Raw genomic sequence first — 15,684 nt, 5'->3', positions numbered from 1 at the left:
ACAAAAATAAGGTACAAAGGGACAAACTCTGAGGTTCAGAGACCCAACTATAGTATTATTATTGTACTGAACTGCTTTGGGTGAACCTCTTTGTTTTTTTATGGCTTTATGCAAAATATATGCAAACATCTTGTGCAAAAATAAATGCATTAAATATGCAGTATTTCTACATTAGATGATACTTAGTTTGTTGCTGGGCTAGAGTTCTTTCTTTCTTTCTTTCTTTCTTTCTTTCTTTCTTTCTTTCTTTCTTTCTTTCTTTCTTTCTTTCTTTCTTTCTTTCTTTCTTTCTTTCTTTCTTTCTATTACTTTTGGTAAATAACTACGTCAAGATTGAGAGTTTGCACTTCTGGGCACCTACTGAAGCCCTCTTTTTCCCATTATCCTTGAAGCTCGACGTTCATCAGATCCTTCTGAGTCAAGAAACAATTAGAGGAGGGGAGGAAAGGAGTGGCTGACAGTGTTCACTTCTCTCCAGACAGTGTTATCATTGGGCACAACTGAAGACTGCAAGCAAATATGAAGCAGTCATGGTAGAAAGAAGAGGTGATCACTCAGAGAGCAGAGACGCCCAATGGTATCTCCTTGCCTAAGTTACTACTGACCATATCTGATTTTATGAGCAAAGATAGATGCTCCTGACACACACCAAAAGTAATAGTATTACAGAAATATGCGACTTTAAAACTAAAACTACTTTACTGATTCAGTAGTATGAAAATAAAATTGATCTTGCGGGAAAAGCTAAAAGACCTGCTATCATATAATATAAAGGATGAGTAGCATTAGAAACATAACATTTTTATTTTTATTTCTACAAAATTGCTGACGTTAAATGTGTTCAACGCTGAAAAAAAAGGAAGCAAATAGCAAAACAATTATAAGAAAGGAGTGGAGCTAAAAAAGCAATGAAATGGAAGGTTTAAATATGTTTAAACTTAATTGAACTCATCTTCAGCTGAAATGAATGCTTGGGGAAACTAATTCAGTGTCCTGCCATCAACCAGGGATAAGTGGGTAAGATGTTATCACATATCTTGTAGTCTCTCTGTAATAGCAGTATAAGATACATACAAAACTGAAGAAAATAAAAAGAATATTTAAAAAAACTGAAAAAAATTATCTCATATTATTTCTCATTCCAGTGTTGAGGTGGTAGTACTTAGTTTCTAAATTATGATCTATGTATTTCAAAATACTAAATTAATTTTCTTTGGACTATTGTGAGGGATTTTTATGCTCATTATGCTGACAAATGAGCATAAAAACTGCTATCAGTTTCTAAAACTGCTATATCATCCACATTATGAAATGTTTAAAAATACTGCATTTATTTCTTGAGACATTGGGTGTCGCTGTTCACCAATAACGAGACATCCAGATAACCCAATGCAGTGTAACAGGACAGAAATCTCCCTGGTTGAAAGAACACAGGAAGGGAGGACCCTGTTGGAAGGATAGTGGAGGAAAAAAGGCTTTGATAAATACATTTTTCTTGGAGATATCTGGATGCAAGCAGCAGTATCTGCAGAAATCAAGGACAAAAGAAAATCACCACTATCTGTAGACAGGTTTAAAGCCTTTGCAGAAGCTGTAATGGCTAACAGTCAGATGCTCTGCGATACAAGGAGGCAGTTGTTCTGCATCGTGTTAGTAGCTGTTTTTCAAGCAATTGCTGGGCAGATCCATTACTCAATTCCTGAGGAACTGCAGAAAGGTTCTTTTGTGGGGGACGTCGCAAAGGATCTGGGGATGGATTTGAAGCAACTCTCGCATGATGCTGTCCAGATTGTTACTGAAGGTAGGAAACAATATTTTGCCCTCAATATCCAAAATGGTTATTTGTATGTTAAGGAAAGGCTAGATAGAGAAGAGCTATGTCCCCAACTAGCCACTTGTGTCATGAAGTTAGAGGTCCTTGTTCAAGGACAGCTTAAGGTTTATACAGTCAAGATTGAAATTGAAGATATCAATGACAATGCACCAACATTCCAAGCAGAAACACTGCAACTGAACATCGCAGAAAGTACGGCCGTAGGGTCCCAGTTCCTTCTTCCAGATGCACAGGACCCGGACTTAGGAACAAACTCTTTGCAGAACTATCACATCAGCCCTAACAGCCACTTTTCTCTTGATGTTCAAATGACACCAAGCGGGGCCAAATATGCCGAGTTAGTACTGGAAAAGCCAATAGACCGGGAAGAAATAGCATTCCATGAATTAATCCTGACAGCCAGTGATGGAGGAAATCCTGCCAAATCTGGAACTGCACACATCAAGATTGTTGTAGAAGATGCAAATGACAATGCACCAGTTTTTTCACAGTCTGTTTATAAAGTGACTGCTATGGAAAACATTCCTATTGATTCTTTACTAGTAACAATAAATGCTACAGATCTGGATGAGGGCATTAATTCAGAGATCACATATTCATTCCGCCAAATATCAGAAAAAGCTTCAAATACATTCCATTTGGATGCCAAGACTGGAGAAGTAAAGGTGAGGCAGAATATGGATTATGAGGAGTGCACTTCCTATGAAATGGAGGTTCAAGCCCGTGATGGAAGGGGTTTATCAGGGCGAGCAAATATTTTCTTGGCAGTTACTGATGTAAATGATAATGCACCAGAAATTGCAGTAACATCTTTCACCAGTGCTCTGAGTGAAGATTCCCCAGTAGGGATTGTAACTGCACTGTTAAAAGTAACAGACAGGGATTCAGGAGAAAATGGCATGGTCATGTGCTCCATCCTTGGTAACATGCCATTTCATTTAGAGAAAACTTTTGATAATTACTACAGTTTAGGGACTGACAGAGCCCTGGACCGTGAAGAGGCCTCTTATTACAATGTGACTGTTATAGCAATGGATAAAGGAATTCCTCCTCTTTCCACAACAACTATCATTCCAGTGAAAATATTGGACAAAAATGACAACCCACCAATTTTTCAGAAAAAATCCTACATTTCTTCAGTTTCAGAAAATACTCCAGCTGGAACTTCGATTATCACAATAAAAGCAACTGATCCAGACTGGGAGAAGAATGGCAAAGTTAGTTACTCAATTACTTCAGGAGAAATGAATTACTCCTACTTATCCTCCTGTCTGTCTATACACTCAGAGAAAGGGACAATATATGCCCTACGTCCCTTTGACTATGAAGAGGTCAAGGAACTTAACTTCCAGGTGAAGGCCCAGGATGGAGGCTCCCCACCCCTCAGCTCCAATGTCTCTGTGACCCTCTTCATCCTGGATCAGAATGACAATGTGCCAGAAATCCTGTACCCCTCTGTTCCCACAGATGGCTCTACTGGGATAGAGCTGGCTCCTCGCTCTTCTGAGCCGGGTTACTTGGTCACTAAAGTGGTGGCCGTAGATGCAGATTCTGGCCAGAATGCCTGGCTCTCCTACCAGCTGACCAAGGCCACAGAACCAGGACTTTTCACTGTGGGACTCCACACTGGAGAGATCAGGACAGCCCGCTTCTTCCTGGAAAAAGATGCCCTCAAGCAAAGTCTGGTGATTTTGGTCAAGGACAATGGACAACCACCAATGTCAGCTTCAATCACTTTCACTGTAGTTTTAGCTGATAGCATTCCAGATATACTGACTGATCTAAGCCACATCTCAGCTCCTGTTGATCCTCCTTCCGACCTCACGTACTATCTAGTAATTGCAGTGGCTTTTGTCTCCTGCTTGTTCTTCGCTTTCCTCCTTGTTTTGCTCGCCATCAAATTGCATAAATGGAGAAAATCTCAATTCTGTGACAATGGAAGTGTGCGTTTCAGCGGTGTTCCTGTCTCCCAGTTTGTGGGAATTGACGGAGTCCGAGCATTCCTTCAGTCTTATTGCCATGAAGTTTCATTGACTTCAGGCTCTCAAAAAAGGCTCTCCCAGATTCTTTTTCCTATTGGAAGCTGTACGAATACACTGACACCACAGCAGGCTGCTAATAAACCGGATCCTTTGTTAATAACTGGTGATCTGAATATCTTTCAGGAGGAAGCAGCTGCCACTCAGGTGAGTATGTACATGTCAGTACTTTGCAATTTTTCTTTTAATTTCAACTGCATTTTAAAATTGATAAAACAGCACTTTGTTTTACAAACAGTTTGGAAGCTCAGCAATAAGCTTGTGAGAAATGAGTTTATTGTTTTTTGAAAACTATGTATTTAGATGTCAGTAAAGAAAGATGTATCTGCAGATAAACAAGCCACTTGCAAATATATGGTCTGTGGCTAACTCCAAAATAATGAAGTGGGTCCTTCTACTTGGATAAGAGGGAGCCTATACAGACAGATATGGCTTTTTCTACTTCTTTTTAAAAAATATAGTCTTATACATTCATTAAACTTGTGATATTTGTGAAAATTAGTCAATATTTTTGTAAACATTTTTATGTAGAATTAGATCAACCAAACATTTATGCAGTTGGGTTTTGTTGTTCTTTATTTCTTGTTTATGAATCTTATCTTCATTGCAATTGTTGCTGCTGCTGCTATTTGAATACATTGTAAGCACAGAGGCCAAGATCTTACACAGCAGGGATGACATTCAAAATCTAACCAGTGTATGTACACACTTACTTAACTTCTGGCTCTCCAGAGATGGTGGGGGTATCCACTAGCAGCAAAAACAGTGGTGGGCTACTCTGTTGTCTACAAAGCCAGTTCAGTCTTCTGGCACCTTACCAACCTATCAGTGACCAGCATTGCTGGTGCTGATTGAAGAATGAAGAATCAATTGCAGTAGTATTGGGTGTACCTTTGTGAAAGCTTCAAGAAGTAAAGCCAGATGTGTAGCTGGAATTTGTGTAAGAACAGTTTCACTACAGGATCCAGGTCAGTTTCCTATCTTGGGCTACTTGGATATTATTGTGCCTTCTTTGACTTCATTCATACTACAAATAGTTGTGAATATGAGCCTATGAAGGACATAATTCCTAAGAAATACTTCTGTTCATTGCTTGAGTTAAACAGTAGTTAATCCTGAAATATCTTCTTTTATTAAGAAGGCAGAGGATGTTCAGTATCTTCTCTCACAATCCAACTGTGATCATTCTCAGAGCAAATTCATTTTAAAATTTGATGAGCAAAATGCCAGAGAAGTGCTTTGAGTATGGAAGATTAGGTTTCAGTGTTAACCTTTCTCCAGAGTTTCTTGCTTAGCCAACAGATTGTCTATTGATATTCTGAGATAAGTACAGTTAACTGCTGGAGAAAGATTGACATAGATAGTTCCTGCCAGTTGTAATAGATCAGTGGTTCTCAAACTTGGGTCCCCAGATGTTCTTGGAGTGCAACTCCCAGAAATTCTGACTAGCACAGCAAGTGGTGAGGGCTTCTGAGAATTGCAGTCCAAAAACATTTGGGGACCGCAGTTTGAGAAACACTGTAATAGATAGTAATCCTTGCTAGGAATAAAAGTCTGACTTGGTGTGAAGCAGATTCATTTGTTTTTACTATTTGTCCACACTTAAGTGGTTTTCAAATAATAACAAGAACATTCATTCCTATCATCTCCAGCATCATCATAATTATTATTTTCCATCTACATTATTATTATTACTGCTGCTAATACACTTAGCATTTAATGAGGGAGCATATGCATGAAAGATAGGGTTCTCTTTCATGAGGCTTAAAATCATAATTTTGATCTGACATTGAGCACTACAGAAGAGACAGTAGCAGCACTCAAGGTAGGAGATGACCAAAGAATGAAGTAGAGTTTATCTAAAGGAATAAACACCTGGTTAAGAATTTGCATTGTTTTGCAAAGTAAAATGTTGCAAGGTAGATGGGAAGAAAATATGGGAAGAAAAAAAGGAGGCGGTTATCAAGATTAGCCACAATTTCATACTTGGTCAACAAATTGGCTAATTTTAGTTAGTGCTGGGAAAATAAGTGGGGCTCTTTCATAAGACTCCATTGACATGGAGGTAAACATTCACATTTGCAAAGCAGGCAATAATGTACCACCAAAGTTTGACATTCGAGTTCATTATTTTCATAACTGTAGTCAAGAATGCACATTCTACTCTATCAAAAGCCTTTTCATAAACAAGAATGGCTAGATTGTTTATGATTCCTATACCCTTTTGGAATTAGATTAATTGTTTTCTGAGTCTTATTCCAAATGTAAATCAATTTATAGGTGCTACTTCAGCAAAATAAATATAACATTGGTTAAATCTTATTGCCTGCAAAGGACACAGTATACAGTATCTCTCGTTGCACTCTTGCAGTTGTATACAAGGATACAATGGTGAAAAATTATCCAGTCAAAAGTGACCATATGAAGGTAGAATTCAATGGATTCACATAAGTGTATTCATAAAACTCTTTGCAAAGTAATCACAGTGGACTGCTTAGGATTCCAGTTGAATACAAACTTGCCATCTTGAGGACATATATAAAGAAGGTTCGTAACTACCTTGGACAGTTTCTCTGAATGGCAATGCATGGACACAATGGTGGAAAGGTAGGATCTGCTCACTATAACAAACCAACATAGAGTGAGCTCTAAAATGTACTCCAATCTGTGTATATTAATATTTCCTATTCAATGTGTATTGTAGATATTTCATTCCATACATCTGCTTCCTACCATCTTTCATTTTTAACCAAATCAGAAAAAAAAGGTGAAGGAACCTTTTGAATCTTTAGTATCATATAAGAATGAAGAGTGAATACACTACTCTTTTCAATATCAAATAATTGCTGATTCACAGCCAGTAGGTTTAGTAACAATCCAGGACAAACTAGTAAGAGGCTGAACAAGGTTAACCATTCACAGCCTACTGCTATATGAGGACATGGGATACAAGGTATGTTGGGACAATGCTGGATTCACTTGACAAAGCTTACTGGCTATGTGGGGTGCTGATAATTCCTGTAATGTTTATCAGCAAACAAGAAACTTTGTTTAAAAAGACTGAACTTGTCTTGGAGCCAGGTGAGATGGCCAATTCAAAAGATATTCTTCCCTCGATAGAGAGGACAACCACATTGTTGACTATAAAGGAAGCAAGAAGTTAAATGGTAAATGAGTCTATGGATCAGCAATTTTAGTTATCAATATTGCAGCTGAAATATGTAACCATAGTTGAATGCATATGCTTTTGACCCACATCATTCAGTTTAACTATTTAGTTAACATGTTAAAGGCTATCAAAACAGAGATAGTTGAAACTGGTAGAAATTACTTATATTAAAAGACACGCACAGACACACATGTGTTTGTGTACATGTATACATGTATGTATGTGTTTTCTAACATTTCTGAACTAAAACAAAATAGATCAGAAAGCAAAAGACCAGGAAGCAAAAGATAAAGAACCTAGTTTCTGTGTATTGAAATAATGTTTATAAAATATACATTAAATATATATTTCGTATCATTGGCATAATAATGCCATCCTAAAATCATTTTTAAAATATGACCTTTTTATGAAGGAAAACATAAACAATCTCAAATTAGAAAAAAGTACTGCATTAATTTCATTTTAAACTTACCCAACATGCATTTATCACCAATTAATATTATTTCTCAAAATGAGGGCATGATATACATGGAGGCTGAAAATCTTTTCATGTCTACTTAAGTGAGAAACAGGTTTCACAGTTAGCACATGACTGGAAGAGGGAAATTCTTAACTAATATGCGATAGCAGGAGATTGTCTCACTTACAATATCATGCAAATTAGTTTTTGGTGGGTTATTATTATTATTATTATTATTATTATTATTATTATTATTATTATTATTATTATTATTATTATTATTATTATTATTATTATTATTATTATTATTCTTATTCTTATTCTTATTCTTATTCTTATTCTTATTCTTATTCTTATTATTATTATTATTATTATTATTATTATTATTATTAGCTTGATTAATGGTCTTCAGAACATAAACATGAAATTCCTTTGAAGTCTCATTTCACAAGCTCAGAAAGACTACCTCAGTCAACTTTCTGAAACATTAATGTGCTTTCAGTCTTAATTAGGCGCTATCCCTAGTGTTTATTTGTGGCCTCAGTTATAAGTCTTACTGATTTTGATGGATCTTATTTCTAGTTACATTATATAGTGGCTCTAGCTACCCCATAATAAAAGTTGATGTCAATGTATCATGTTATCTCCCTCAAAGATGCTAATGGTGCACATTGTGCTATTTCTTTCTTTCTGGCAACCTTTCCATTAGGCCTATTATTTACTGCCATTGCAGTTCTGTCTCTCACCTTTTGAAAGCCTGATGTCCATCTGGGTTCCTTTTCCTCAAATTGACAATTTGGAGCTGCAATTGTTGGGTCAAAACTGAGAGTTTTTAGCTTCTCCCCTTGAATAGAACTAGCTTATTTGTGGGTTTTACTTCCTGTAATGTGTTTTGCATCCAAGGGGGGAGCACATTGTAGCATCTTATATAAAGCGAATTTGTCTCTTTAAGAGAGAGCTTTAAATGGCAGTTCTCCTTCCTTTGTAAGTGGATGTGATTTCTTTAGAGCACCACTGAGAGAACTTAGTTAATACAAGGTGCTTTGTTGACATTTGTCTGTTATTTTTGGAAAAATTCTAATCAGAAGTTGCCCACAAGAGACAGCCTTTTGTTTCCCAACACATTCTCTAGTATTAAAAAGTACGAAAGTTGGCCAAAGAGGGGAAAAACCCTTTGGTGTAGCCACACTATTTTTATTTTATGTGTGCAAGTGGCACCTCATTGATTAGCTTTGATTAGTCACCCTGATGCCAAGCTGATGGCCACAAAGACACCTCAACAGTATTGTGGCACTACAGTATATATAATACTAGTAGCCATCCTACTCCCTATGTAGTGGTGTGGAGAAGCTGAATTCAAACACTGGCTTTGATAGTATCAGCACATCCAAACAGCAGATTTGTAGCGCGATTCTAACTGTAGTCCTAAACTTTACTAATCCAGTTCAACTGATTTATATTTGTGGGAAAGAAGTCTACGTTAGTTTAACCAGTTTACAGTGGACCCTCTGCTTAAGGAATTAATCCGTACTGGAATGGTGGCTGCAAGTTGAAAAGTCTGTAGGTCGAATCTCCATTGACCTACAATGCATTGAAAACCGATTAATCCCATAACCAGCGGTTTTTATTCTATTTTTGTTCCATTTTTGGTTTTTTCTGATCTGTAAGTCGATTCTCCGGCTGCAAGTCAAATCTAAATTTTGCATACAGAGAAGTCTGTAACTTGAAAAGTCTGTAAGTCGAGCCGTCTGTAAGTCGAGGGTCCACTGTACTTGTCAATAAGCAGAGACCTTTTCTGCTTAGGGAAGCAAAGAATGAAGCTAACTGCTTGTATTAATTTGTGATAGAAAAGGGACAATGAGTCTGAATAAATGTGTCACGTTTTGAGTGACAAAAGATCTGTAGATTTCATTTCCATACTTTTGCCGCCTAGAGTGGTCCAGTGGTCCAGATAGGCGGGGTATAAATTAAATAAATAAAAACAAATAAATAAACTTCTGTAATGTAACATTTTGCTTTAAACTGAAGTTTTCATGGAGCGTGTATGTATTGCATCCCCGGTAAAGTAATGTATGCAGGTAGTTGATATTGTACTTCACACAGAACAGCTGCTAAGAGACATCACCAGTTTTCCCTTTTTGAACTGTTCAGTTGAAAAGTGTAGAGTAAAAAGGGACAATAAAATTATGGCCTTCATAGAAAACAAGACAAGCAACACATACGAAAAGGGAAGCTGTATCTTCACTGTTGTTCGTTTGTTGTAGTTTTTTGTTTGAGACTCTGGGTGCCGCTGTTCACCAATGAGATAGCAAACTGCATGGAGAGATCCAAGAGGGACAACTGAATGTTGCACATTGCCAGGAAAGTGTGCCCGCACACATACACTCCTGGTGAAACAGCACATGTTAATCAAAGAATTTTCTTTGAAAGCAAGGAAGAAGAAGGATTCGTTTTAGAGAAAAAAAGAAACAGAACTGCATGGTCCAAAGGAAATCCTAAGAAAAGGAGTCTTAGAAAACTTGAAATGGCACATGCTTTCAGACTCCAGCAATGCAGTGATTTATTCTGGCTTACTCTGGTTATCATTTGGCAGCTAAATGGTGGGCAAATCCACTATTCAATTCCTGAGGAACTCCAGAAAGGATCATATGTAGGGAATATTGCAGAGGATCTGGGACTTAGCTCGAAGGAGCTGTCAGATAGCAGCGTTCGCATCATTTCTGAAGGTATGCATCCATATTTTACCTTGAATTTTGAGAATGGACATTTATATGTTTCAGAAAGAATTGACAGGGATGAAATATGTGGGTGGGAGGAGAAATGCATTTTAAGTCTGGAAGTTCTTGTTAAGGATAAAATGAAGCTATTCATAGTTGAAATTGAGATCACAGATATAAATGATAATGCTCCAACATTTGCACAGGAGCGCTTAGATCTAAAGATAAGCGAAACAGCAGCTGTGGGGACCCATTTCCCTTTGCAGGAAGCTCAGGATGCTGACAGCGGAGATTATGCACTCCAGAACTACCATCTGAGCAGCAGCAAGCATTTCTCTTTGAAGCTCCAGAGGAAGTCTGATAGGGACAAATATCCAGAATTGGTACTTGAGAAGTCCTTGGACAGGGAAGAAGAAGCAGTTCACTTTCTCATCCTAACTGCTACTGATGGTGGACATCCTGTGAGGTCAGGCACTCTGCTAATCTATATAACAATTCTGGACGTAAATGACAATGCGCCCGTTTTTAACCAGCCTCTCTATCAAGTCAGTGTTTTGGAAAGTGTCCCCATAGGTTCAATACTGCTTATTGTGAATGCTACAGATGCAGATCTAGATGCAAATGCTGAGGTGACATACACTTTCCTCAAAATAAAAGAGAAAGCATCACAGCTCTTCGAAATAAATTCAAGAAGCGGGGAAATATCAACAACAGGGAAGCTGGACTATGAAGAAAATACCTTATATGAAATCAGCATTCAGGCAAAGGATAATGGAGGCCTCTCTGACAGGACAAAAGTGATAATAATGGTTAATGATGTTAATGACAATATCCCTCAAATAACAGTCACCACCATTTTTAATTCAATCAGTGAAGGAAGCTCCTTGGGAACGGTGGTTGCTCTACTGAACATACAGGACAAAGATGTGGGTGAGAATGGAGAAGTCATATGTTCAATTCCTACAACTCTTCCCTTCCATTTAGAGAAATCATTTGATAACTATTACCATCTGATGACTGACGGAGACCTTGACAGAGAAGAGATATCAAATTACAGCATAACAATCAGTGCTGCAGACAGAGGAAACCCTCCATTGTCAGCAACTGCGGTGCTATTTATTGAAATTTCAGATGTAAATGATAATGCCCCAGTCTTTGGCAAAACACAATATACTTCTTATGTAACTGAGAATAACTCCAGAGGTCAGCCGGTTTGTCACATAAAAGCAAACGATCCTGATTTCATGGAAAATGCCACAGTCACTTTTTCAATAATTGAAGGAGGCATTAGTGACTCAACTCTCTCCTCCTACCTCTCCATTAATTCTGAAACTGGGGTTGTTTATGCTCTGTGCCCCTTTGATTATGAAGAGATTAAAGAGATTAACTTCCGGGTGAAGGCGCAGGATGGAGGCTCCCCACCCCTCAGCTCCAATGTCTCTGTAACCCTTTTCATCCTGGATCAGAATGACAATGCGCCAGAAATCCTGTACCCTTCCCCTCCCACCGATGGCTCCACTGGGATAGAGTTGGCCCCTCACTCCTCAGAGCCTGGTTACCTGGTTACTAAAGTGGTGGCTGTAGATGCAGATTCTGGCCAGAATGCTTGGCTCTCCTACCAGTTGATCAAGGCCACAGAGCCAGGACTTTTCAGTGTAGGACTCCACACTGGAGAGATCAGGACAGCCCGCTACTTCCTGGAGAGGGACGCCCTCAAGCAAAGCCTGGTGATTTTGGTGAAGGACAATGGGCAACCGTCTCTTTCTGCCTCAGTCACAATCACAGTGGTACTGGCTGACAGTTTCCCTGACGTATTGACTGATTTAAACCGCATCTCAACTCCTGTCGATCCTCCTTCAGACCTCACGTACTATCTGGTGGTTGCTGTGGCTTTTGTCTCCTGTTTGTTCTTCACCTTCCTCCTTGTTTTGCTCGCCATCAGATTGCATAAATGGAGAAAATCTCAATTCTGTGACAATGGAAGTGTGCGTTTCAGTGGTGTTCCTGTCTCCCAGTTTGTGGGAATCGACGGAGTCCGAGCGTTCCTTCAGTCTTATTGCCATGAAGTTTCATTGACTTCAGGCTCTCAGAAAAGGCTCTCCCAGATTCTTTTTCCTATTGGAAGCTGTACGAATACACTGACACCACAGCAGGCTGCTAATAAACCGGATCCTTTGTTAATAACTGGTGATCTGAATATCTTTCAGGAGGAAGCAGCTGCCACCCAGGTAAGCATGTAAACTTTAATGCCTCCATTTTATGTTAAACCACATAAACCAAGTTCTTATCTAGGTTTGATAAGCTTCATTTACTTGAACTTTATCCCAAGGTGCTCTGTTGGTGCTTTTTGTAATGGAGGTTTAATGGCAGAATGTTTTAGCAGTCTACCTGACTTTTTAAAAAATATTTAAACAATTATTTTATTTATTCAGATAAAAGTAGTCATTTTATCCATTATGTTTTAATAAGACATGATGTTGACTAAATTATAAAGCCAGCTCTCACATTGCTTTGCTAACTATCTTATCTTCTACTCACTCCTTGTAAAAATGTTATTTATTTATTTATTTATTTATTTATTTATTGGATTTATATACCGCCCCATAGCGCTACAAGCACTCTCCGGGCGGTTTACAATTTTAATTATAAAGGCTACACATTGCCCCCCCAGCAAGCTGGGTACTCATTTTACCGACCTCGGAAGGATGGAAGGCTGAGTCAACCTTGAGCCGGCTACCTGGGATTTGAACCCCAGGTCGTGAGCACAGTTTTAGCTGCAGTACAGCGTTTTAACCACTGCGCCACGAGGCTCTTAATGGCCGGCAGATGATCTTTGGCTCCTTCTGGGTGTAGGCACGATGGTCTGGTGCGGTCCCAGGGGCAGCTCCGGCCTGTAAGCTCTCTCTCCCCCTAGGCCAGGTGGTTGATGTTGAGAGGGGGTGAGGCAGCCAGGAGCAGCAGGCCGCAAGGCCTGTAACCACAGAGGGAGATCCAGTAGGGGCCCAACCACAGACTCACTGCCTCTCACACAGTGAGCTATGGCCGGCAGATGATCTTTGGCTCCTTCTGGGTGTAGGCACGATGGTCTGGTGCGGTCCCAGGGGCAGCTCCGGCCTGAAAGCTCTCTCTCCCCCTAGGCCAGGTGGTTGATGTTGAGAGGGGGTGAGGCAGCCAGGAGCAGCAGGCCGCAAGGCCTGTAACCACAGAGGGAGATCCAGTAGGGGCCCAACCACAGACTCACTGCCTCTCACACAGTGAGCTATGGCCGGCAGATGATCTTTGGCTCCTTCTGGGTGTAGGCACGATGGTCTGGTGCGGTCCAAGGGGCAGCTCCGGCCTGTAAGCTCTCTCTCCCCCTAGGCCAGGTGGTTGATGTTGAGAGGGGGTGAGGCAGCCAGGAGCAGCAGGCCGCAAGGCCTGTAACCACAGAGGGAGATCCAGTAGGGGCCCAACCACAGACTCACTGCCTCTCACACAGTGAGCTATGGCCGGCAGATGATCTTTGGCTCCTTCTGGGTGTAGGCACGATGGTCTGGTGCGGTCCCAGGGGCAGCTCCGGCCTGAAAGCTCTCTCTCCCCCTAGGCCAGGTGGTTGATGTTGAGAGGGGGTGAGGCAGCCAGGAGCAGCAGGCCGCAAGGCCTGTAACCACAGAGGGAGATCCAGTAGGGGCCCAACCACAGACTCACTGCCTCTCACACAGTGAGCTATGGCCGGCAGATGATCTTTGGCTCCTTCTGGGTGTAGGCACGATGGTCTGGTGCGGTCCCAGGGGCAGCTCCGGCCTGAAAGCTCTTAAGTAACCTGTTGTGAAAACTGTTTCCTGCTTGTATTTCATAATCTACAGAAATAGTACACATTGTCATTGATACCTTGTCTGTTGCAATCAATATAGTGATGGACTAATATTCAGGAAAATTGGTGTTAATTCCCACTTAGTATTATGGCCTGACAACACATAACACACATCTTGAAAGACCACTGATTTTCTGGACTAGAACACAAGCTTTTAGGCAGTTCACAACACTATTTGCTTTCATCAGCTGTCGGCCGCAATATTCGTATGCAGTAGTAGTAGCTGTTATCATTATCTTGATGGAGTCGGAAAAGAGGCAGGACTGGGTATTACTTAGCTACACATCATTTGAACAATAGTTTGGGTAACAGAGATGCTTTAGATATTAGTACATCTCCAGTAGTCCAACACATGGTTTAAACTTTTTATAATATGATTGATATTGATGCATAGCATGTAGGAATAGCTCTTCTTTTCTTGCAAATCATGTCTGCTCAGGCTTGCAAACCACTCTGTCTTATCAAGTGAAGTGGTTCCAAAGATTAGGGAACATGTCAATGAAATAATACCCTTTGAGTGACCCCAGTATTTTGTTTCGTGATTTTAAAGTGTCACATTGAGAAATCATACTGCAATATCTACCAAAATTTTATAGATATTTTATAGCTATTTCTTGAAACTGTCAGTTGCAAATGGCAGCCAGAAATGCTTAGGAAAAGAGCAAAAATATAATGCAAAAAGTTTATTATGGTGTAACGAAGGTTCCCTCTAAGGTGCATGCCTGCGCAAGTGTGAACAACTCTCCTGCCTTCTGCACAGCCTTCCTCCTCCTCCACACACTGACAGCAATAGTTTTCAGCCCTTTTGGTTCTGGTCATGACAGAACTCCATGCAGGGGGTAATTATGTGTGTGGGCAAAGTCACATGTGAGAGGGGTACAGCCTCACCCAGCATGGCTGAAAATTAAAGAGAATTTGATTTCATGGATCATGAGAAACTATGCGTTGTCCCAAAATAAATCCATCTGCCTCAGTGTGGGGGATCATGGAACAAAGGAAAGCTAATTGCCTTAGAGAAAGAACAAAGGAGTCGACAATGGATGTCCAAGTCAATGGAACCTACAGACAATGCCCTGAAAGTTCTTTTTATTGACTTTGTATGAGTTACATGGTACATATGTTGTTAGAATTCAGATAGGATTGTTGTTCAGCCATGTAGTCCCATCCGACTCTTCGTGACCCCATGGACCAGAGCACTCCAGGCCCTTCTGTCTTCCACTGCCTCCCGGAGTTGGGTCAAATTCATGTTGGTAGCTTCAATGACACTGTCCATTCATCTTGTCCTGTGTCGTTCCCTTCTCTTGCCTTCACATTTTCCCAACATCAGGATGTTTTCCAGGAAGTCTTCTCTTCTCATGAGATGGCCAGAGTATTGAAACCTCAGCTTCAGAATCTGTCATTCCAGTGAGCGCTCAGGGTTTATTTCCTTCAGAATGGATACATTTGATCTCCTTGCAGTCCAGGGAACTCTCAAGAGTCTCCTTCAGCACCACAATTCAAAAGCACCAGTTCTTCAGTGGTCAACCTTCTTTATCAGATAGGATACAGTGGTGCCTTGCTAGATGATGATAATCCGTTCCACTGAAATCACTGTTTAGCAAAATCATCATCT

General features: G+C 40.0%; 1 protein-coding gene and 1 pseudogene across 2 annotated transcripts; both read left to right on the top strand.

Moving 5' to 3' along the window:
* The first annotated feature begins 248 nt into the window (after positions 1-248).
* On the top strand, positions 249-5,808 carry LOC110082104 (protocadherin gamma-A5 pseudogene; annotated as a pseudogene). The gene has a single exon (XR_013544690.1). The product of XR_013544690.1 is annotated as a protocadherin gamma-A5 pseudogene (transcript).
* A 2,266-nt stretch (positions 5,809-8,074) lies between these two features.
* LOC140706790 (protocadherin gamma-A10) lies at positions 8,075-12,459 on the top strand. Its single transcript, XM_072998371.2, has one exon. It carries the CDS (start codon positions 9,847-9,849, stop codon positions 12,457-12,459), a length of 2,613 nt encoding a protein of 870 aa, XP_072854472.2. The 5' UTR covers positions 8,075-9,846.
* Positions 12,460-15,684: the final 3,225 nt, after the last annotated feature.

The sequence above is a fragment of the Pogona vitticeps genome, chromosome 4 (genome assembly GCF_051106095.1).
Source record: "Pogona vitticeps strain Pit_001003342236 chromosome 4, PviZW2.1, whole genome shotgun sequence".
Lineage (NCBI taxonomy): Eukaryota > Metazoa > Chordata > Lepidosauria > Squamata > Agamidae > Pogona > Pogona vitticeps.
The sequence above is the reverse complement of the archived record's forward strand: the minus strand, read 5'-3'. Positions and strand labels throughout refer to the sequence as shown.

Excerpts from the sequence above, each read along its gene's own strand:
- LOC140706790 (XM_072998371.2), top strand. The coding sequence starts at position 9,847 with ATGTTGCACATTGCCAGGAAAGTGTGCCCGCACACATACACTCCTGGT.